Source organism: Aquarana catesbeiana, linkage group LG05 (assembly GCF_042186555.1).
Source record: "Aquarana catesbeiana isolate 2022-GZ linkage group LG05, ASM4218655v1, whole genome shotgun sequence".
NCBI lineage: Eukaryota > Metazoa > Chordata > Amphibia > Anura > Ranidae > Aquarana > Aquarana catesbeiana.
The window spans coordinates 643449323-643474316 of record NC_133328.1 but is presented as its reverse complement, the minus strand read 5'-3'; the positions used below and the strand labels follow the sequence as shown (position 1 = coordinate 643474316).

The window sequence follows — 24994 nt, the reverse complement described above, 5'->3', positions numbered from 1 at the left end:
GTCTGACGATCCAGTGACTGCTACCCCGTCTGACGCTTCAGTGACTGCTGTCCAGTCCGATGTACCTATTGTCCAGCCTGGTATGCCAGCACCTGCCGTTCTGCCCGATGTGCCAGCGCCTGTCTTTGCTGTCCAGCCTGAAGCTCCAGCACCTGCTGCCCGGTCTGATGTTTCGGTACCCACTTTCTGGTCTGATGTGCCCATCCTCCAGCTTGATATCCTGGTACCTGTCTTCCAGCCTGATGTCGTGATGTTGGTATCTCAGCCTGAGGTTTCGGTGCCCGTGTCTCAGCCTGAGGTTTCGGTGCCCGTGTCTCAGCCTGAAGTTTCGGTGCCCGTGTTTCAGCCTGGAGTTTCGGTGCCCGTGTCTCAGCTTGCTGAATCGGTGCCCGTTACCCAGTCTGTTGAATCGGTGCCTGTTACCCGGTCTGCTGATCCGGTGCCCGTTGCCCAGTCTGCTAAACCGAAGTCCGTCACTTTGCCTGCCAAGTCAGTACCCGTTATCCGGTTTGCCGAACCAGTGCCCAGTGTCCAGCTCGCTGAGTCGGGCCCTATTACCCAGCCCACTGGGCCGGGATCCGTTACCCAGCTTGCTGAGCCGGTGCCTGTAATTCGGCCTGCCCTTACGGTACTCGCTGTTCGGCCTAATGCTCCAGAGCCTGCTTCCCAGCTCGATGACCCAGAGCCTGCTTCCCAGCTCGATGACCTGGAGCCTGCTTCCCAGCTCGATGACCCGGAGCCTGCTTGCCAGCTCGATGACCCGGAGCCCGCTGCCCAGCTTGGTGTTTTCCTGCCCGCTGTCTTCTCGGATGTGCCCGCTGTCTTCTCGGATGTGCCCGCTGTCTTCTCGGTTGTGCCCGCTGTCTTCTCGGACATACCCACTGTCCAGTTTGAAGTACCCGATGCCCGGCCTGATGTGCCCTCATCTGTTCGGTTGGAGGCCACAAACTTTGGACAATCGCACCTTGTTGGAGCGTCCGGAGGCCGCTCCTTTAGGGGGGGGTACTGTCATGAGAGGGTTTACCCGTTGGTGGCGCTATCGGTCTCTTGGATCGCAGTACCAGTGTCCACCAGCGGGTGTCTTCCAACACCTGGGTCCTGCAGTAAGAAGTCTCTCCTGCTGGTGGCACTGTTGCATCCCTGGGCCGTAGTACCGGTGTCCACCAGCGGGTGCACTCCGGCAGTGTGGAGCAAACAGCACACACTGCGCTCAGCTGTGACATGAGTTCAATTACCACAGCCTTATAAATACCCAGCAAGCCCTCATAGGCTTGCCTTGGTATCTCTCTCCCTGCATTCTGACCTTGCTGCCTGTTATTTTGACCTTGAGCCTGCATCTGCCTTGTCCTGACCTGATCTGATCCAATCCCTATCCTGAGCCCTTCCTGGTCCTGTCCCTTCTGTTCCTGGTTACCTTGGATCCCTGCCCTGTATCCCATCCATCCATCCTCTCCCTGTCCTGTTTGGTTTCCCGTCCTTGCCCATCTGCTGACCTCCCTGTGTATGACCTTGGCCTGGCTTTGTTTACGATTCCGGTATCTCCATTTACTTGTATATATTGTTGTTTGTAGTGGGTTTGTTGTGTTGGTTTTGCACTGTTTATATTCCTTTTACTTGTCACTTATTTAATAAACACCATTATTTCACTTACATGTGTTTCTGGTCTCCTCTGTGCAGTCCACACGGTCTGGTCAATTAGATCCTCTGACACGATCGTCTTTTTCATGGTTGAAGACAATGGTGTGTATTGGTCCGGCAATGAGAGCCAAAATGTACCCATCCCCCCGCCATACATTATAACCCGGATCTGGTGCATCAATGACAATTCTGAGAGTCACATCATTTTCATTCTTTATTTTACTCCTTTATGTGACATTTCATAGAGAACGTTCCATGGAATCCACTTCTCTTCTCTTCATTGAAAGAACTTGTACTGTGGTATGCCTGCAATGGGGGAGCGGCTGCCTGGAAAGCGCGGTCTGCTGGGGGGTCTGCCGGCGCGTCTCACCCTTGAAATCTGAAGGAGGAAGTGAGATTTCCCAATAATTACATTAGAAGTCGGATTTACATTCAGGGGGGAGGGGCCCGGGAATGTCACCGCCCTGAAGAAGGACTGCTGAGATAAAACCAATTACACTGAGGAGACAGGTAAACAATCGTGTACTTACTGTACAGACGTTCAATGCAGGAAAGACCAACTTGTGTATGTAATGATTTGTACTGCGGAGGAACAGTAAAGTGCAATCACTGTGCAGCACTACAAAGCAGGAAGCAGAAGCCGCATATGTAATTGTCCTATATGGCTCCTCCCATGTACACCATTCATTACTCCCCATACATATTTTATTTATTTATTTCAGGTACTTATATAGCGCCGTCAATTTACGCAGGGCTTTACATATATATATTATACATTCACATCAGTCCCTATACCCTCAAGGAGCTTACAATCTAAGGTCCCTAACTCACATTCATACATATACTAGGGCCAATTTAGACAGGATCCAATTAACCTACCAGCATGTCTTTGGAGTGTGGGAGGAAACTGGAACCAGCGACCCTTCTTACTGCTAGGCGAGAGTGCTACCCACTACACCACTGTGCCGCCCACATAGAGGAAGGAGAAGAGTATTTCAGGAGAGGGGAGTTATAGAGGAAGGAGCCGAGTCCTCCAGCAGAGTATTTCAGGAGAGGAGAGTTATAGAGGAAGGAGCAGAGTCCTCCAGCAGTGCAGAGTATTTCAGGAGAGGAGAGTTATAGAGGAAGGAGCAGAGTCCTCCAGCAGAATATTTCAGGAGAGGAGAGTTATAGAGGAAGGAGCAGAGTCCTCCAGCAGGGGGTGAGGATGGATTTTGTGTCGGTCACTTACCTTGGTTATGATGTCACACTGCATGTTCTCTTTGCCGGGTGCAGTCAGGTTCAGATCACAGATTTGAACTTCCTGTGTATTCAGAGAAAATAACAGCTGAATGTCTCTCACCTATACCATAGCACTGATCTTCTAAAACTGACACTCCAAATAATCTGCCTGTCTGTGCCCGCCCCTCTCCCAGATCATTGGAAGTCAGTGGGGGGAGGGTACACTGACAGTGATCATGTGATCAAAGCAGGCCGACCCTCTCATACTCAGCACTTAGAGTGAAGAAATGACTGTACTGTCATAATATCTCCAGGGAAAAAACAGGCAAGAATGTGAATTTAAGTTATCTGAAATCCTGAGAAGTAGATTTCACCGTATAATTTCACTTTAAATAATTTAGTTGGGCCAAACTAGCAAATTAGCTGCATACTGTATGCAAAGTATGACCTCCTGCTGACCATGTAACCCATATGTGTGGCAGCAGGACGGGTGGTTCCTTATTGCCCACACGCCGCACATACAGTGCATCCGGAAAGTATTCACAGAGCTTCACTTTTTCCACATTTTGTTATGTTACAGCCTTATTCCAAAATGGATTAAATTCAATATTTTCCTCAAAATTCTACAAACAATCCCCCATAATGACAGCGGGAAAGAAGTTTGTTTGAAATCTTTGCAAATTAAAAAAAATCCCATGTACATAAGTATCACAGGCTCCTCCCATGTACATAAGTATCACAGGCTCCTCCCATGTACATAAGTATCACAGGCTCCTCCCATGTACATGATTATCACAGGCTCCTCCCATGTACATAAGTATCACAGGCTCCTCCCATGTACACAAGCATCACAGGCTCCTCCCATGTACACAAGTATCACAGGCTCCTCCCATGTACATAAGTATCACAGGCTCCTCCCATGTACACAAGTATCACAGGCTCCTCCCATGCACATAAGTATCACAGGCTCCTCCCATGCACATAAGTATCACAGGCTCCTCCCATGCACATAAGTATCACAGGCTCCTCCCATGCACATAAGTATCACAGGCTCCTCCCATGCACATAAGTATCACAGACTCCTCCCATGCACATAAGTATCACAGCCTTTGCTCAGTACTTTGGTGAAGCTCCTTTGGCACCAATTACAGCGTCAAGTCTTTTTGAGTATGATGCTACAAGCTTGGCACACCTATTTTAGGGCAGTTTCTCCCATTCTTCTTTGCAGGACCTCTCAAACTCCATCAGGTTGGATGGGGAGCGTCGGTGCACAGCCATTCTTATATCTCTCCAGAGATGTTCAATCAGGTTCAAGTCTGGGCTCTGGCTGGGCCACTCAAGAACATTCACAGAGTTGTCCCGTAACCACTCCTTTGTTATATTGGCTGTGTGCTTAGGGTCGTTGTCCTGTTGGAAGATGTACCTTCGCCCCAGTCTGAGGTCCAGAGCGCTCTGGAGAAGGTTTTAATCAAAGAGGTCTCTGTAAATTGCTGCATTCATCTTTCCCTCGATCCTGACTAGTCTCCCAGTTCCTGCCTTTGAAAAACATCCCCACAGCATGATGCTGCCACCACCATGCTTCACTGTAGGGATGGTATTGGCCAGGTGATGAGCGGTGCCTGGTTTCCTCCAGACATGACGCTTTGCCATGCAGGCCAAAGAGTTCAATCTTTGTTTCATCAGACCAGAGAATTTTGTTTCTCATGGTCTGAGAGTCCTTCAGGTGCCTTTTGGCAAACTCCAGGCGGGCTGTCATGTGCCTTTTACAGAGGAGTGACTTCCATCTGGTCACTCTACCATACAGGCCTGATTGGTGGAGTGCTTCAGAGATGGTTGTTCTTCTGGAAAGTTCTCCTCTCTCCACAGAGAAATGCTAGAGCTCTGTCAGAGTGACCATCGGTTTCTTTGTCACTTCCCTGACTAAGGCCCTTCTGCCCCGATCGCTCAGTTTGGCCGGGCGGCCCGCTCTAGGAAGAGTCCTGGAAGTTCTAAACGTCTTCCATTTAGGGATGATGGAGGCCACTGTGCTCATTGGGACCTTCAATGCTGCAGAAATGTTTCTGTACCCTTCCCCAGATCTGTGCCTCCATACAATCCTGTCTCCGAGGTCTACAGACAATTCCTTGGACTTCATGGCTTGGTTTGCGCTCTCACATGCACTGTTAACTGTGGGACCTTCTGTAGAGAGGTGTGTGCCTTTCCAGATCATGTCCAATCAACTGAATTTACCACAGGGATCAAGCTGACACAAACTATCAAATTCAGAGATACAAAGTGATAATATTGTTACATTGTATTATTCTGTATCATTCATCATCAGAGGAGTGACCTGTCATCTGCATGTGGCTCTCCGTCATAAACAAAGACTTCACATTTCACATGAATTACTCTCAGATAAAACTCACCCCATCCGGATTAAATTCACACCGCGCTGCGTCACCTCCCTCCGACTTCAGACACCTCGTCTCCATTATTCCAAATCTCAGGATTTCATCCTTTGTTTCCTCCTGGAAGAAGATTTGGAAGATGGAAGGATACAGATAAACTTTTCAGACTTATTGTCACCTCTAAGTAATCCGGGAATATTGATTTGAAGGAAATTGGCAGTTTTTGATTAATAAAAAAGAAAAATAAGTCCTTAGATGTGACTTGTAACATAAATGTAACTATTGATGATTTTTGGGTGACATTAAAGTGGACCTGTCATCAATCAATCATCATCACATCTCCCCCCATTACCAAATCATATTATTATTTATTATCATTAATAAACGTCCTCCAGCCCGGACAGTCTTGATCACACAATGGACAGTTGGATAAATTACTCTATATTTAGGATGTATTTGGTCTATAAACCAGAGGCTCTGGATGGACAGTTGGATAAATGACTCTATATTTAGGATGTATTTGGTCTATAAACCAGAGGCTCTGGATGGACAGTTGGATAAATGACTCTATATTTAGGATGCATTTGGTCTATAAACCAGAAGCTCTGGATGGACAGTTGGATAAATGGTTCTGTATTTAGGATGTATCTGGTCTATAAACCAGAGGCTCTGGATGGACAGTTGGATAAATGGCTCTATATTTAGGATGTATCTGGTCTACAAACCAGAAGCTCTGGATGGACAGTTGGATAAATGGTTCTATATTTAGGATGTATTTGGTCTATAAACCAGAGGCTCTGGATGGACAGTTGGATAAATGACTCTATATTTAGGATGTATCTGGTCTATAAAACCAGAGGCTCTGGATGGACAGTTGGATAAATGGTTCTACTTTTTCTGAACATTTTTAAGGAATGATCATATTATTACATTTATAGTCATAGTGAAAAATCCTTGAAAGAATACAAATACCCTTGAAGCCCCCCATCCAGTGTACTGCCCTTGAAGCCCCCCCATCCAGTGTATTGCCCTTGAAGCCCCCCCCATCCAGTGTATTGCCCTTGAAGCCCCCCATCCAGTGTATTGCCCTTGAAGCCCCCCATCCAGTGTATTGCCCTTGAAGCCCCTCCATCCAGTGTATTGCCCTTGAAGGCCCCATCCCTTCCCCATGTATTGCCCTGTACTCTACCTGCATAGGTATGGCTGGAAGGTCCTCCAGGGGTTTATAGAAATAGAGAACATCCTCCCTCTGGTTGTAGAGATCCAGGGCCTCTCTGATCCGTCCTTCCTGATCTGGAGACTGAGAGTGAGACACCTCCAATGTGACCGCACAGAGCCATACCACACACTGCCAGATCTTCATCTTGTGTCCTCCGTAATGGTGATTTATGTGTCTGATTCCACCTCTATATATTGTCCGCACTTCCATCTTCCTCTTTTTTTACAAGTCTTGTGGAATCTGTTTGTACGTTTATTGCTCCATTAATAGCACAAGAAACATCTTTCACAACACGTTGTTCCAAAAAGTAAAAAAAAAACAAAAAAAAAAACATACTGCCTTTTAAAGTAGCACTCCAACCAGGCTACAAAAAATGAAATCCCTGCTAGCAATGGTCCTCATCACACTGCGGTGACTATCTAAGAAGGGATTTTAGGAGGGATTTCCTCTCACTTCCCGTTGTGGCTACAGGACGGACATTATGACACAGATTGAGTATAACTACTCTATCCAAAATGAAAATAATAATACTTTTGGCTTTTTTCGATCACCTTCTGTCACAAGTAGAGATCATGCTGCTTTCAGTTGGTGAAAGGTTCACGATATCTACTCGAACCTCTTGTGGTCCCAAGCCAAGGGGCGATGTTCTTTCTATGTTGTTCTCAACAAGTTTGTTAGGTACGGACCTGGGCCAACCGCCTAGGGCGGTCTGTGCCCACTTGGTGCCTGCATCTGACCCCTGGAAATAGGGGGGGGCTGCTCTTCCGGCAGTGGGAATTGTAGCCTACAGCAGTGGCCCTGCTTTAGCCAGAAGTTCCTTGCTTTGGTAGATCTAAAGGATGCTGCCTACATGTCCCAATTTTTACCTCCTCAACTGAACTTTTTTGGTGATAGAGGAGTATCATTTTCAGTGCAGGGCCCTGGCATTGGGGCTGCCAACAGCCCAACTATTCTGGGGTACCTGAATGATCTGCTGCTCAGGGAGCAGCTTGTTCAGCGTAAGCAGCAAAGTGTATCTGTCAGGAAAGGCATGTCCGTGCAGCAGGAATTGCACGGCATGCACGCATGCTCACTGCGCGTTGGCGCACCTGTCACTAACGCTGGCACCAAAGGGACTATTTAAACTGAGTGCACCAAGGAGTCTTTGCTTTTTGGTCTGCAGCTTCTGTGTGTTCTGACCTGTTACCTGTGCTGACCTCTGATCTTGATCCATCTTGTTCCCACTAACGCTGTCTGCTTGATAGCTTGATACCCTGACCCCGGCTTGTTTTGGAATTCTCTTCTGCCTGGTGCTCTGCTTATCTGCCCGAACGTTACTGACCCGGCTTGCCTGACCCTGCCCCTGCTCATCCAGCCCGCCACCGCTCTGCTCTGCAAACCGCATCCGGTTCCTGCTCCTGCTGTGATCCCAGCCTTCCACGGCTCTGGTTTGCCTAACCATCACCAGCGTGCCTGCTGCACATCCGGCCACTGACAACCAGCCATACTGACTACTGGACTGATCTCAGGCACTCCTACGTCACCGTGCTTCTGTGGCTGCTGTTTCACCCTTGGTGACCCACAAGCCGGTGTGGTAAGAGAGGCTCTCCTCTACATGTCAGGCTCATGAACCAGGTACGTGACAGTCTCATAGTACGCTCTCTGGAGAGTTTAGCTAAATTGTCTCCAGAAATCAGTATTGGTGGCAGCTCAGCCATTGCAATATACGGGCCTGATTATGGATGCTGTCCTGGCAAGGGTAAGTCTTCCTTTAGAGAAGTTCCTTGCGATAAGGAACCATGGGGCTTCTCTCAGAACATTAATGCAGCTTACACACCGTCGGACTTTTCGTCTACAAAAGTCCGACGGACGCCGACGGACTAAAGCTGGCTGACAATCCGATCGTGTGTGGGCTTCCCCGGACTTTCAGCTGACTTTTCCAGCCGCAAATCTGACGGACTTTAGATTTGAAACATGCTTTAAATCTTTACGTTGTAACTCCGCCGGACCCAGAAATCTGCTCGTCTGTATGCTAGTCCGACGGACAAAAACCGACGCTAGGGCAGCTATTGGCTACTGGCTATCAACTTCCTTATTTTAGTCTGGTGTACGTCATCACGTACCAATCCGTCGGACTTTTGCGTGATCGTATGTAGGCAAGTCCGTTCGTAAGAAAGTCTGCCGCAAGTCCGCCAAAAGTCCGCCAAAAGTCCGCCAAAAGTCCGTCGAAAGTCTGTCGGACTTTTGTAGCCGAAAATTCCAACAGTGTGTACGCGGCATAAGTTTTACCTTAATTTGTCTTTGCATGAGAATATTGGTTCTTTTTCCTCAGTACCTTCCAGATATTACAGCAGAATGTTCTGTTGGCATTAATTAGGAGGACTCAGCTGTGGGATTTTCCCATGTTTCTACACTAATGCCGCGTACACACGATCGGACATTCCGACAACAAAACCGTGGATTTTTTTCCGACGGATGTTGGCTCAAACTTGTCTTGCATACACACGGTCACACAAATGTTGTCGGAAATTCCGAACGTCAAGAACCCGGTGACGTACAAGACGTACGAGGAGCCGAGAAAAATGAAGTTCAGTAGCCAGTGCCCTGATTATAATTAAGTGTCCACCAGTGCCAGCAATGATTGCCAACCACTGCCAGCAATTGCCACCAATCTGTGCCCAGCAACCAATGGCCATTAGTGATGCCAGTCAGTGCTGGCCATCAGTGCTGCCCATCAATGCTTATCACTGCTGCCCATCATTGCCACCCATCAATGCCCATCAGTGCCGCTTATCCCTGACCACCAGTGCCGCCATTAAAATTCAAAAAAGTGTCTTTTTTCTCCCGCAAATTATGTTTTTGAAAATACTGTGTGTGACATAAAAAATGGTAAAACCCACCAATTTATTTTCTAGGGCCTCTGCTTAAAAAAAAAAAAAATAATAATAATAATGTTTGGGGGTTCTAATGCAGTCCTGGAGTAATCCCCCGGGGGGGGGTATGGAATCTGTCTTATGATGCCTTTACAGACAGAATTCAATTTGGATCTAACCTGTGTTGCAACCTGGTAAATTGTAACATAATAAAAGTATCCTGGTGTTCCTAACCCAGTTTTGGGGTTGCCTAGAAGCCTAGAAATCATTATCACATATAGAATTGGATATAGAAAAATGGCGGCTGGTGAAAATTTTTTTTTTTTGGGGGGGGGGGGGGGGCGCAAACCCCACCAGGTCCTTACCTGCAACAGGCAAAGGTCCATGAGACATAAGTACAAAATGACATATGGACACAATATACAAAATATTCAAATGTACATACAAATGACAAAGAGAAGTATCCACAACTAGGGGATCCAACCCAAAGGCCTTCCTACTAGTAGGCTGATTCTGGGGGTCCCATTTGACAACCCGACATGTTTCGGAGTAATTCCTTCTTCTAAGGGTCTATTCGTTGTGTTTATGTTAGAGAATACATCAATTACATTTGCATGGGCATAAAAATGCCTTCAAATGGAGCTGATATACCATACAGACCGCCCAATGGAAGCCAACACGACTGCAACCAACACTGTGCTACCGCAAGGACCCACCCGTTGGTGACCGGGCCAGGATGCCTGGAAGATGCTATGCTTTTGTTATGCAAAGACAGCCGGTTCCTTAAATTCACACCCACCCCTTCCAGGCTTTTTTTTTGATCGCCCGAGGGCGATTACATTGAGGGATCCCTTTTCTGGGTGGGTCCTTGCGGTAGCACAGTGTTGGTTGCAGTCGTGTTGGCTCCCATTGGTCGGTCTGTATGGTATATCAGCTCCATTTGAAGGCATTTTTATGCCTATGCAATATAGATTTATGTATTCTCTAACATACACACAACTAATAGACCCCTAGAAGGAGGCATTACTCTGAAACATGTCGGGTTGTCAAATGGGACCCCCAGAATCAGCCTACTAGTAGGCAGTCCATTTGGTTGGATCCCCTTGTTGTGTACACCTCTCCATGTCATTTGTATATTTTGTATATTGTGTCCATATATAATTTTGTACTTACAGTATTTCACAAAAGTAAGTGCACCCCTCACATTTTTGTAAATATTCTATTCTATCTTTTGATGTGACAACACTGAAGAAATGACACTTTGCTACAATGTAAAGTAGTGAGTGTACAGCTTGTATAACAGTGTAAATTTGCTGTCCCCTCAAAATAACTCAACACACAGCCATTAATGTCTAAACCGCTGGCAACAAAAGTCAGTACACCCCTAAGTGAAAATGTCCAATTTGGGCCCAAAGTGTCAATATTTTGTGTGGCCACCATTATTTTCCAGCACTGCCTTAACCCTCTTGGGCATGGAGGTCACCAGAGCTTCACAGGTTGTCACTGGAGTCCTCTTCCACTCCTCCATGATGACATCACTGAGCTGGTGGATGTTAGAGATCTTGCGCTCCTCATCCTTTCGCTTGAGGATGCCCCACAGATCCTCAATAGGGTTTAGGTCTGGAGACATGCTTGGCCAGTCCATCACCTTTACCCTCAGCTTCTTTAGCAAGGCAGTGGTCATCTTGGAGGTGTGTTCGGGGTGGTTATCATGTTGGAATACTGCCCTGCGGTCCAGTCTCTGAAGGGAGGGGATCATGCTCTGCTTCAGTATCTCACAGTACATGTTGGCATTCATGGTTCCCTCAATGATCTGTAGCCCCCCAGTGCCGGCAGCACTCATGCAGCCCCAGACCATGACACTCCCACCACCATGCTTGACTGTAGACAAGACACACTTGTCTTTGTCCTCCTCACCTGTAACATTTCCATTTACTGTAAATATTGGGATCTTGGCAGTAATTCATATTATTCCACATGGTTCTGTTTATGTATTTTTCACTTACCTGCAACAGGAGCCTCCATCGCTGTCATTATTCCGTGCTGCAAATATTCAGCCTCTTGATTGGCCGGGAAGTGACGCTTTGCGAATTTTGAGTCGCTAAAGTCAAAAGTGTATTTTGGATGACACCTTATTGAATAAAGGCAAATATCTTTGGAGTGTGGCTGCCCAGAATTTCTTTGATGTCTAAAGTCAAAAGTGGTCGGGTTCTGTGCGCCCCGAGCACAATGTTAAACAAGCCAATTAGAGCATCAGGATCTAATCACGTGCTTGTTAAACATTGACGGGCCTCATAGACTTCTATTAGTCCAGCGCCCTGCAGTGCACTGCACACACATAGAACGATTTATTTTTAAATACATCACAGTATGCTAAACATTTTTTTAACTTTAAGATGTTAAAAAATGTTAGTCATATTATCATTCGCCCCTGCACCCCTTATGGACCGGCCGCCACTGACATAGAATAAGATACAGGATAGGAAGGGAAGGATATAGAATAGCATAAGATGTAAGATAATAATAGGAAGGCTATAAGAAAGCATAGAATAGGATAGAATATAGGATAGGAAGGATGGTATATAGAATAGGATATAGGATAGGAAGAATGGTATATAGAATAGGATATAGGATAGGAAGAATGGTATATAGAATGGGATATAATATAGGATAGGAAGGATGGTATATAGAATAGGATATAATATAGGATAGGAAGGATGGTATATAGAATAGGATATAGGATAGGAAGAATGGTATATAGAATAGAATAGAATAGAATATAGGATAGGAAGAATGGTATATAGAATGGGATATAATATAGGATAGGAAGGATGGTATATAGAATAGGATATAATATAGGATAGGAAGGATGGTATATAGAATAAGATATAATATAGCATAGGAAGGATGGTATATAGAATTGGAAGGATGGTATATAGAATAGGATATAATATAGAATGATTGTGTGGATTTCAGAAGAGAGAAAGCAGGTGAGCAAGACGGAGAATTCATCAAGAAAGGCTGATACTGGTCGCGGGGGCCGGTAGATTACCGCTATCCTTAGAGAAACTGGAGAGAACAGACGAATGCGATGTGCTTCAAATGAGGAAAGTGACAGGGAGGGAGGTGGGTGAAGTACCTGAAAGGTGATATGTGGGGCTAGAAGGATTCCCTCTCCCTCTCCCTTCCGTCCATTGGGTCTGGGGGAGTGAGTCTAAAGAAGGCCACCATGGGAGAGGGCAGCAGGAGAAGGAGTGTCAGATTCATGAAGCCAGGTTTCAGTAATGGTGAGTAGATTAAATGAGTTAGCGATAAAGAGGTCATGGAGAGAAGTGAGTTTGTTGCAGACAGAGCGGGCATTCCAAAGGATAGGAAGAAAGGTATATAGAATAGGATATAATATAGGATAGGAAGGATGGTATATAGAATAGGATATAATATAGGATAGGAAGGATGGTATATAGAATAGGATATAATATATTTTTTTACTCACAATTTAGATTTCATACATTGGTGGATAATGAGTGACATGAAGAAATGGGACGATCGTCTTTTCATGGTTGAAGACAATGGTGTGTATTGGACCGGCAATGAGAGCCAAAATGTACCCATCCCCCCACCATACATTATAACCCGGATCTGGTGCATCAATGACAATTCTGAGAGTCACATCATTTTCATTCTTTATTTTACTCCTTTATGTGACATTTCATAGAGAACGTTCCATGGAATCCACTTCTCTTCTCTTCATTGAAAGAACTTGTACTATGGTATGCCTACAATGGGGGAGCGGCTGCCTGGAAAGCGTGGTCTGCTGGGGGGTCTGCCGGCGCGTCTCACCCTTGAAATCTGAAGGAGGAAGTGAGATTTCCCAATAATTACATTAGAAGTCTGATTTACATTCAGGGGGGAGGGGCCCGGGAATGTCACCGCCCTGAAGAAGGACTGCTGAGATAAAACCAATTACACTGAGGAGACAGGTAAACAATCGTGTACTTACTGTACAGACGTTCAATGCAGGAAAGACCAACCTGTGTATGTAATGATTTGTACTGCGGAGGAACACTAAAGTGCAATCACTGTGCAGCACTACAAAGCAGGAAGCAGAAGCCGCATATGTAATTGTCCTATATGGCTCCTCCCATGTACACCATTCATTACTTCCCATACATAGAGGTCAGTGCAGAGTATTTCAGGAGAGGAGAGTTATAGAGGAAGGAGCAGAGTCCTCCAGCAGAGCAGAGTATTTCAGGAGAGGAGAGTTATAGAGGAAGGAGCAGAGTCCTCCAGCAGAGCAGAGTATTTCAGGAGAGGAGAGTTATAGAGGAGGGAGCAGAGTCCTCCAGCAGTGCAGAGTATTTCAGGAGAGGAGAGTTATAGAGGGAGGAGCAGAGTCCTCCAGCAGTGCAGAGTATTTCAGGAGAGGAGAGTTATAGAGGGAGGAGCAGAGCCCTCCAGCAGTGTAGAGTATTTCAGGAGAGGAGAGTTATAGAGGAAGGAGCAGAGTCCTCCAGCAGAGCAGAGTATTTCAGGAGAGGAGAGTTATAGAGGAAGGAGCAGAGTCCTCCAGCAGAGCAGAGTATTTCAGGAGAGGAGAGTTATAGAGGAAGGAGCAGAGTCCTCCAGCAGAGTATTTCAGGAGAGGAGAGTTATAGAGGAAGGAGCAGAGTCCTCCAGCAGAGCAGAGTATTTCAGGAGAGGAGAGTTATAGAGGAAGGAGCAGAGTCCTCCAGCAGAGTATTTCAGGAGAGGAGAGTTATAGAGGAAGGAGCAGAGTCCTCCAGCAGAGCAGAGTATTTCAGGAGAGGAGAGTTATAGAGGAAGGAGCCGAGTCCTCCAGCAGGGGGTGAGGATGGATTTTGTGTCGGTCACTTACCTTGGTTATGATGTCACACTGCATGTTCTCTTTGCCGGGTGCAGTCAGGATCAGATCACAGATTTGAACTTCCTGTGTATTCAGATAAAATAACAGCTGAATGTCTCTCACCTATACCATAGCACCGATCTTCTAAAACCGACACTCCAAATAATCTGCTGTCTGTGCCCGCCCCTCTCCCGGATCATTGGAAGTCAGTGAGGGGGGGGGGGTGTACACTGGGAGTGATCATGTGATCAAAGCAGGCCGTCCCTCATACTCAGCACTCAAAGAAATTACTGTACTGTCACAATATCTCCAGGGCAAAAGCAGGCAAGAATCTGAATGTAAGTTTTCTGACATCCTGAGAAGTAGATTTCATTTTAAATAATTCAGTTGAGGCCCATAATTGTGAAGTGGAAGGAAAATGATAAATGGTTTTCAAAATGTTTTTACAAATAAATATGTGAAAAGTGTGGGGGGGGGGGGGCATTTGTATTCAGCCCCCTTTACTCCGATACCCCTAACTAAAATTTAGTGGAATTAATTGCCTTCAGAAGTCACCTAATTAGTAAATAGAGTCCACCTGTGTGTAATTGAATCTCAGTATATATACAGCTGTTCTGTGAAGCCCTCAGATGTTTGTTAGAGAACCTTAGTGAACAAACAGCATCATGAAGGCCAAGGAACACACCAGACAGGTCAGGGATAAAGTTGTGGAGAAGTATAAAGCAGGGTTAGGTTATAGAAAAATCTCCCAAGCTTTGAACATCTCACAGAGCTCTGTTCAATCCATCATCGGAAAATGGAAAGAGTATGGCACAACTGCAAACCTACCAAGACATGGCCGTCCACCTAAACTGACCGGCCGGGCAAGGAGAGCATTCATCAGAGAAGAGCCAAGAGGTCCATGGTAACTCTGGAGGAGCTGCAGAGATCCACAGCTCAGGTGGGAGAATCTGTCCACAGGACAACTATTAGTCGTGTTCTCCACAAATCTGCCCTTTATGGAAGAGTGACAAGAAGAAAGACATTGGTGAAAGAAAGTCATAAGAAGTCCTGTTTGCAGTTTGTGAGAAGCCATGTGGAGGACACAGCAAACATGTGGAAGAAGGTGCTCTGGTCAGAGGAGACCAAAATTCAACTTCTTGGCCTAAAAGCAAAACTCTATGTGTGGGGGAAAACTAACACTGCACATCACCCTGAACACACCATCCTCACTGTGAAACATGGTGGTGGCAGCATCAATACAGGACAATCTTAGAAGAAAACCTGTTAGAGTCTGCAGAAGACTTGAGACTGGGGCGGAGGTTCACCTTCCAGCAGGACAACGACCTGAAACATCCAGCCAGAGCTACAATGGAATGGTTTAGATCAAAGCATATTCATGTGTTAGAATGGCCCAGTCACAGTCCAGACCTAAATCACATTGAGAATCTGTGGCAAGACTTGAAAATTGCTGATCACAGACGCTCTCCATCCAATCTGACAGAGCTTGTGATATTTTACAAAGAAGAATGGGGAGAAATGTCTCTCTCTAGATGTGCAAAGCTGGTAGAGACATCCCCAAAAAGACTAGCAGCTGTAATTGCAGAGAAAGGCGGTTCTACAAAGTATTGACTCCGGGGGGCTCCATACAAATGCCCCCCCCCCACACTTTTCACATATATATTTGTATCATTTATCATTTTCCTTCCACTTCACAATTATGAGCCACTTTGTGTTGGTCTATCACATAAAATCCAAATAAAATACATTTACGTTTTTGGTTGTAACATGACAACATGCGGAAAATTTCAAGGGGTATGAATACTTTTTCAAGGCACTGTATATGCTGTTTTGTGCCGTAAAAATTTTAATTTGTGCTGCTTTTTTTAAAAATTATATTAGCAAGGTTTCTAGATGATGAAATCACCCAGCCCCCCTACAACAGCCAAAAGACACAAAACCGGGCTGGTTGGTTAGTGCCACGTTTGTGCTGTTTAAATCTCTGTGATATCTTTTTATTGTTTTTGCATTATTAATGATTTACTAAAAGGTCACCAAAGGTCACTCAGCTCTGCCCGTGCCTGATGGCCACATATGGTGTTAAGGGGCTTTCTGATGGCCACATATGGTGTAAAGAGGCTTTCTGATGACCACATATGGTGTTAAGTGGCTTTCTGATGGCCACATATGGTGTAAGGGGGCTTTCTGATGGCCACATATGGTGTAAGGGGGCTTTCTGATGGCCACATACGGTGTAAAGAGGCTTTCTAAAGGACACATATGGTGTGAAGGTGCTTTTTGATGGCCACATATGGTGTTAAGGGGCTTTATGATGGCCACATTTGGTGTAAAGGGGATTTCTGATGGCCACATATGGTGTAAAGGGGCTTTCTGATGGCCACATATGGTGTGAAGGTGCTTTCTGATGGCCACATATGGTGTTAAGGGGCTTTCTGATGGCCACATATGGTGTAAAGAGGCTTTCTGATGACCACATAGGGTCTAAGGGGGCTTTCTGATGGCCACATATGGTCTAAGGGGGCTTTCTGATGGCCACATATCGTGTAAGGGGGCTTCTGATGGCCACATAAAGTGTTAAGGGGCTTTCTGATGGCGCATATGGTGTAAAGGGGCTTTCCGGTGGCCACATATGGTGTGATTTGGCTTTATGATGGCCACATATGGTGTAAGGGGGCTTCTAATGGCCACATATGGTGTAAGGGGGCTTTCTGTTGGCCACATATGGTGTGAGTGGGCTTTCTGATGGCCACATGTGGTGTAAAGGGGCTTTCTGATGGCCACAAATGGTGAAAAGGGGCTTTCTGATGGCCACGTATGGTGTAGGGGGGCTTTCTCATGGCCACATATGGTGTAAAGAGGCTTTCTGATGGCCACATATGATTCAAAGGGGCTTTCTGATGGCCACATACAGTCTAAGGGGGCTTTCTGATGGCCACATATGGTGTAAGTGGGCTTTCTGATGGCCACATATGGTGTAAAGGGGCTTTCTGATGGCCACATATGGTGAAAAGGGGCTTTCTGATGGCCACGTATGGTGAAAAGGGGCTTTCTGATGGCCACATATGGTGTGAAGGGGATTTCTGATGGCCACATATGGTGTAAGGGGGCTTCTGATGGCCACATATGGTGTAAGGGGCTTTTCTGATGGCCATATATGGTGCAAAGGGGCTTTCTGATGGCCTCATATGGTGTAAAGGGGCTTTATGGTGGCCACATATGGTGTAAAGGGGATTTCTGATGGCCACATATGGTGTAAGTGGGCTTTCTGATGGCCATATATGGTGCAAAGGGGCTTTCTGATGGCCTCATATGGTGTAAAGGGGCTTTATGGTGGCCACATATGGTGTAAAGGGGATTTCTGATGGCGCATATGGTGTAAAGGGGCTTTCCGGTGGCCACATATGGTGTGATTTGGCTTTATGATGGCCACATATGGTGTAAGGGGGCTTCTAATGGCCACATATGGTGTAAGGGGGCTTTCTGTTGGCCACATATGGTGTGAGTGGGCTTTCTGATGGCCACATGTGGTGTAAAGGGGCTTTCTGATGGCCACAAATGGTGAAAAGGGGCTTTCTGATGGCCACGTATGGTGTAGGGGGGCTTTCTCATGGCCACATATGGTGTAAAGAGGCTTTCTGATGGCCACATATGATTCAAAGGGGCTTTCTGATGGCCACATACAGTCTAAGGGGGCTTTCTGATGGCCACATATGGTGTAAGTGGGCTTTCTGATGGCCACATATGGTGTAAAGGGGCTTTCTGATGGCCACATATGGTGAAAAGGGGCTTTCTGATGGCCACGTATGGTGAAAAGGGGCTTTCTGATGGCCACATATGGTGTGAAGGGGATTTCTGATGGCCACATATGGTGTAAGGGGGCTTCTGATGGCCACATATGGTGTAAGGGGCTTTTCTGATGGCCATATATGGTGCAAAGGGGCTTTCTGATGGCCTCATATGGTGTAAAGGGGCTTTATGGTGGCCACATATGGTGTAAAGGGGATTTCTGATGGCCACATATGGTGTAAGTGGGCTTTCTGATGGCCACATATGGTGTAAAGGGGCTTTCTGATGGCCTCATATGGTGAAAAGGGGCTTTCTGATGGCCACGTATGGTGAAAAGGGGCTTTCTGATGGCCACATATGGTGTGAAGGGGATTTCTGATGGCCACATATGGTGTAAGGGGGCTTTCTGATGGCCACATATGGTAATAACGCAAAAACGATAGCAAATAGAACAGAGGTTTAAACAACAAAAAAACAGCACAAACGCAACACTAACCAACCAGCCCTTTTTTATGTCTTTTGGGTGTTGTAGGGGGGCTGGGTGATGTCTGGAAAAAACAATTGCTAATATCTTAAAAATAAAAGCAGCACAAATGTGGCACTAAAGAAACACACTTGAGTTATTATTTGTGCTAAATGGGGGGGGGGACAGCTTCGCTGAGCTGAATTTAAGCTATTGGAAATTCTGAGAAGTAGAATTCATGGTGTAATTTCTCTTTAAATCATTTAGTTGGGCCAAACTAACAAACTAGCTATATAATGTAAGCGAAGCGTGGGCACAAGTACGACCTCCTGCTGACCATGCAACGCATATGTGCAGCGGCAGGACGGGTGGTCCATAACGCCCACACGCCGCTCGTATGTGCTGCCAGCACAGCGATCGAGCTGTCACACACATCAGATCAGAGATACAAAGTGATAATATTGTTACATTGTATTACTCTGTATCATTCATCATCAGAGGAGTGACCTGTCATCTGCATGTGGCTCTCCGTCATAAACAAAGACTTCACATTTCACATGAAATCCTCTCAGATAAAACTCACCCCATCCGGTTTAAATTCACACCGCGCTGCGTCACCTCCCTCCGACTTCAGACACCTCGTCTCCATTATTCCAAATCTCAGGATTTCATCCTTTGTTTCCTCCTGGAAGAAGATTTGGAAGATGGAAGGATACAGATAAACTTTTCAGACTTTTTGTCACTCCTAAGTGATCAGGGAATATTGATCAGAATGAAAAGTGGCAATGTTGGATTAATAAAAAAGAAAAATAAGTCTTTAGATGTGACTTGTAATGTAAGACCCCTTTCACACTGCCAGCGCCTGAGCGTTGGTGGCGCTATTTTTAGTGGGCGAATAGCGCCGCTAAAACGACGGTAATGCGGCGCTATTCAGCCGCTAGCGGGGTGGTTTTAACCCTTGCTAGCGGCCGAAAAACGCTGCTGCAGTATGGCAGCACTGCCCCATTGTTTTCAGTGGGCAGGGGCGCTTTAGGAGCGGTGTATTCACCGCTCCTACAGCGCTGCAAAGAAGCTGCTTGCAGGACCTTTTGTGACGCCCTGCCAGCGCCGCGCCCCACTGTGAGAGCACTCGGGCTTTCACACTGGGATTGCAGCTGAGGCTTTTTTCAGGCGCTTTACAGGCGCTATTTTTAGCGCTAAAGTGCCTGAAAAACGCCTTCCGTGTGAAAGGGGTCTAAATGTAACTGTTCCTTATTTTTGAAAGGCATTAAAGTGGACCTGTCTTCAATCAATCACCACATCTCCCCCCATTACCAAATCATATTATTATTTATTATCATTAATAAACGTCTTCCAGCCCGGACAATCTTGATCACTCGATGTCCAGTTGGATAAATGACTCTATATTTAGGCTGTATCTTGTCTATAAACCAGAGGCTCTGGATGGACAGTTGGATAAATGGTTCTATAATTAGGATGTATCTGGTCTATAAACCAGAGGCTCTGGATGGACAGTTGGATAAATGGCTCTATATATGTATCCGGTCTATAAACCAAAGATTCTGGATGGACAGTTATGCAAATGGTTGTACATTTAGGATGTATCTGGTCTATAAACCAGAGGCTGTGGATGGACAGTTGGATAAATGTTTCTAGATTTAGAATGTATCTGGTCTATAAACCAGAGGCTGTGGATGGACAGTTGGATAAATGGATCTATATTTAGGATGTATCCGGTCTATAAATCAGAGGCTCTGGATGGACAGTTGGATAAATGTTTCTAGATTTAGAATGTATCTGGTCTATAAACCAGAGGCTGTGGATGGACAGTTGGATAAATGGATCTATATTTAGGATGTATCCGGTCTATAAATCAGAGGCTCTGGATGGACAGTTGGATAAATGGATCTATATTTAGGATGTATCCGGTCTATAAATCAGAGGCTCTGGATGGACAGTTGGATAAATGGTTCTATATTTAGGATGTATCCGGTCTATAAATCAGAGGCTCTGGATGGACAGTTGGATAAATGGCTCTATATTTAGGATGTATCCGGTCTATAAATCAGAGGCTGTGGATGGACAGTTGGATAAATGGTTCTATATTTAGGATGTATCCGGTCTATAAATCAGAGGCTCTGGATGGACAGTTGGATGAATGGTTCTAAATTTAGAATGTATCTGGTCTACAAACCAGAGGCTCTGTATGGACAGTTGGATAAATGGCTCTACTTTTTCTGAACATTTTTAAGGAATTTACATATTATTACATTTATAGTCATATTGAAAACTCCTTGAAAGAATACAAATTCCCTTGAATTCCCCCCACCCAATATATTGCCCTTGAAGCCGCCGTCCCTCCCCCCATGTATTGCCCTGTACTGCACCTGCATAGGTATGGCTGGAAGGTCCTCCAGGGGTTTATAGAAATAGAGGACATCCTCTCTCTGGTTGTAGAGATCCAGGGCCTCTCTGATCCGTTCTTCCTGATCTGGAGACTGAGAGTGAGACACCTCCAATGTGACCGCAGAGAGCCATACCACACACTGCCAGATCTTCATCTTGTGTCCTCCGTAATGGTGATTTACGTGTCTGATTCCCCCTCTATTTATGGTCCGCACTTCCATCTTCCTCTTTTTTTTTTAGAAGTCTTGTGAAATCTGTTTCTACATTTATTGCTCCATTAAGAACATGACAAGCATCTTTCACAACACATTGTTCCTAAAAGTAAAAAATAAAAAAAACACACTGCTATTCATTTAAAGTAGCACTCCAACTAGGCTACAAAAATGAAATTCCTGGTAGCAATGGTCCTTATCACACTGTGGTGACTATCTAAGTAGGGATTTTAGGAGGGATTTCCCCTGTCTTCCTGTTGTGGCTACAGGACAGACATTATGACACAGATTGAGTTTTTTTTTTTTTTTGCCTACTCTATCCAAAATGAAACTAAAATCTTTTGGCTTTTTTCGATCACCTTCTGTCACAAGTAGAGACCATGCTGCTTCCAGTGGATGAAAGGTTCACAATATCTACTCAAACAACTTGCGGTCCCAAGTCATGGGGTTGATGTTCGTTCTATGTTGTTCGCAACCATTTCGTTAGTTACAGACCTGGGCCAACTACCTGGGGTCCAGGTCCCATGGCGTTGCCTGGTTGGTGCCTGCATCTGACCCCTGAAAAAGCGGGGCTGCCCTACTGGCAGTGCTGTAGCCAGGATTTTCTTGCTTTGGTAGATGTAAAACATGTTCCAATTTTTACCTCCTTACCTAAACTTTTCTTGTGATGGAGGACCGGCATTTTCAGTGCAGGGCCTTACCATTAGTGCTGCCCACATCCCAACTATTCTGGGGTACCTGGATGATCTGCTGCTCAGGGAGCAACTTATTCAGCATAAGCGGCAAAGTGTATCTCTCTTAGTGCACTCTCAGGAGAGTTCGGCTGGATTGTCTCCAGAAATCAGTATTGGTGCCAGCTCAGCTATTAGAAATTTACGGGCCTGACTATGGACGCTCAAAAATTCTTATCTGAATGCCCAGATTGGAAGGCATTATGGTGCCACTTCCCGGTAAGTAGATACAGAAAGGGGGTTTATGGAAGGGACTTTTGTAAAGGCACCACTATGACAAATATATAAAAATACAAATATACATTTTATTAAATACAATCTTAAGACACTAATAAAAATACATGCAGCAGTAAATGCAAAATTTGCACAGGATGATAGGATTTTCTTCATACAAGAAAAAGCTGTAGATCGCAAAAAATCGTGGGTATCCCTACGCGTTTTCTACTCAAAGGTCTTCATCTGGGGGTTCTCAAGAGCAACAGATTGAACAACTGTCTAAAAATATAAACAGTGATAAATGTCATAAACACATATAAATGAGCAAAAAAACCATGCATATAGGAAAATGTATCAAGTAAGGCAACTTACTACATATGGCAGAGAACACATGCATGCAAGAGCACCAGGATCCCTCCAAAGCCTCCACAAGTAGAAAACAGTTCAAAGGTCATAAACCTAATGAATAATAAGGGCTCAATGAACAAATGGGGTTGAGTTGTATAAACTGGAAGTACTGTGCATCCGATATATATGGGCACAAACATAGCAAAAGAAGCTGAAAATACTAAATTTTCACATTTGTGTGCCTGTAGTCACGTGGATAATGGAAATTACCACCCTTGTGCAGCATAGAGTGGGGAAATGAATCAAGAGCACATGGCCATGGGGGAAACCCATAACAACCTCCCTGGTGAAGTTGTTGATGCCTATCCCAGATATAGTACTGTATTATATCAACTTGTAGAGTAGCCAGAAGATACTCCAAGGAACATCTATAATACCGATATAAATAACTCAAAATAAGGGCAAATGAGTATCAAAACCTATAAGCATAAATCCACTGGAGTAGCAAATAAAAAATGAATGAATTACTTCTTCTTATTATTAATTTATTAATTTCCAAGGAGTAGAAAACAGTCTCCTGGACAAGTGTAGTGAAGGGTTCAGCAATCTGTCTCTAACTGATCAGAACACCTTAATAGGTCATTGTGAAAATGGGGGGGGGGGGGGCAGTGTCATGCACCAATGAGAAATCACCCCAACCAATTGCATGCCGCACAAACAAGGTAGTAAACAGCCTATTTGGACTAATGCGGCACTCAAAGCAGGAACAAATGTGGCATGTAATAGGGCCACCATGGTGTCCCCCACCTCACGCCGCGGAAGTAGCGTCATTTCTGGGCGACGGTTGCAGTGGTGCCATCATTTCCGGTGGCTATGACTATGGACGCTGTCCAGGCAAGGGTAATTCTTCCTTCAGAGAAGTGCCTTGCAATAAGGAATCAGGGGCTTCAATGAGAACCCTGAGTTTTCCCTCAATTTGCCTCTGCATGAGAATATTGGGAAGGAAGGTTGCCTTGCTTCAGTCGGTTATTTTTGCTCAATTCCTTCCTGAAATGACAGCCGAATGTTCTGTTTGCATGAGATAGGAGGACTCAGTTGTGGGATTCTCCAATATCCCTACACCAAGTCTGTAGACTGTTGGATGTCTTGCCTAAGGTTGGAGATAGGGACATCTTTTTCCCCCTGTTCTTGAAAGGTGCTGACGATGGACACCAGCTTAACAGGTTGAGGAGGAGTTCTGGAATGGGGTCTGAGTTGGAGAGGTCACTGCCCATCAGTATGCTGGAACTGGAGCAAATTGCCTGGTTCTCCTGCATTAGTTGGATCAGTTGTGGGGCCTTTTGGTGAAGCTTTTGCTGGACTATCCTTATATCAGGGAGGCACCAAGAAGAGGTGGACTTCGTCCTGTCTTTGGCAGAGCTAAATGCCCCACTCTGTCCACAGTAAATTTTCCAGGTGTAAACTATTGTCCAGTGGATTCCTCAGCCATCAACGGTGATTGCTGGAGGTATTCTAGGTTCACTGACATGCCAGAAATAGACCTGTTGGCTGCCAGGTTCAGCGTAAACTGTACAGGTTTATTGCCAAATCCAGGAAACCTCAAATATTTGCAATAGATGTCCTGGTAATGCCGTAGGACCAGTTCCTCCTGTATTGTTTTACTCCTCTATGGCTTTCTCCATATCTGCTTCACGGGATCTGGATGGAAGGAATGAGGATAATCATAAGTGCACCAGCTGAACCAATACTGTAGAAGGTTATATTCTGATCACTCATCCTTCCCTACGGTTGTTGGTTTTGACAGCATGGCTATTGAACCAAAAATCCTTGAGGATGGGGGAGTGTCTGATACAGTCATCCCCAAACTTTTGAGAGGCAGGAAGTCTGCTTCAAGGAAGATTACCACAGGCCTAGAAAATCCCATGTGGCATAGTGTGAGACTAGGAAAATCTTCCTCACAAGTATGTTGTGGGCCAGATTCTGGTTTTCCTCTGGTTTGGAATAGATACAAAAACAAGACTGCCCTTGAGTACGAGTACAAGTCCTATTTCTAAGGCTAATTACTTCCTAAGGGTTTGTTTTTGTCCAGGGGGTCAAGTATATGGGCAGGTTGCCCTTTTTCCCATTGGACCTCAAATTGGTGCTTCCAAAGATCACCTTTTTTTAAATCAGATCATGGCTTTCCATCAGTTTTTATATAGAAAGTTGTGTTCTTGGTTGCTGTACTTCAGTAAAAATAACATCAGAATTGTCAGCTCTTTCTTGGGAGGAGCTGTTTCAGGTACTCCACCATGACAAGGTGGTTTTTCTACCTCAGCCATCATTTTTGTTGAAGGTGGTTCATCTTTCCATCTGAAGCATGGCATTGTTTGCCTTCATTTTTTCCAAGGCTTTATTCACTGGTAGACTAGGCCCTTCACACATTAGATGAGGTTTGGACTTTCAAGATGTTTTTGAGGTTGACTTCCACAGTCGGATTCACTTTTTGCGCTTCCTGTAGGACTGAGGAAGGGTCAGACGGCTACTAAGTCATCCATTTCCAGTTGGATTTGTCAGCTTATTTCTCATGCCAATTGCTTGAATGGGAAGGCTCCACCATTGCTGGTGATGGCAAATTCTACAAGAATTAGGTTTTATCAGGTGGATGTTAT

General features: G+C 45.3%; 1 protein-coding gene across 1 annotated transcript; it reads right to left on the bottom strand.

Moving 5' to 3' along the window:
• Nucleotides 1-1839: 1839 nt before the first annotated feature.
• LOC141145625 (uncharacterized) lies at nucleotides 1840-21072 on the bottom strand. Its single transcript, XM_073632454.1, has 6 exons — nucleotides 20818-21072; nucleotides 19014-19115; nucleotides 14194-14265; nucleotides 5265-5366; nucleotides 2870-2941; nucleotides 1840-2017 (listed from the first exon to the last, which is right to left on the bottom strand). Exons 1-6 carry the CDS (start codon nucleotides 21055-21057, stop codon nucleotides 1916-1918), a joined length of 690 nt encoding a protein of 229 aa, XP_073488555.1. The 5' UTR covers nucleotides 21058-21072; the 3' UTR covers nucleotides 1840-1915.
• Between the last annotated feature and the right edge of the window lie 3922 nt (nucleotides 21073-24994).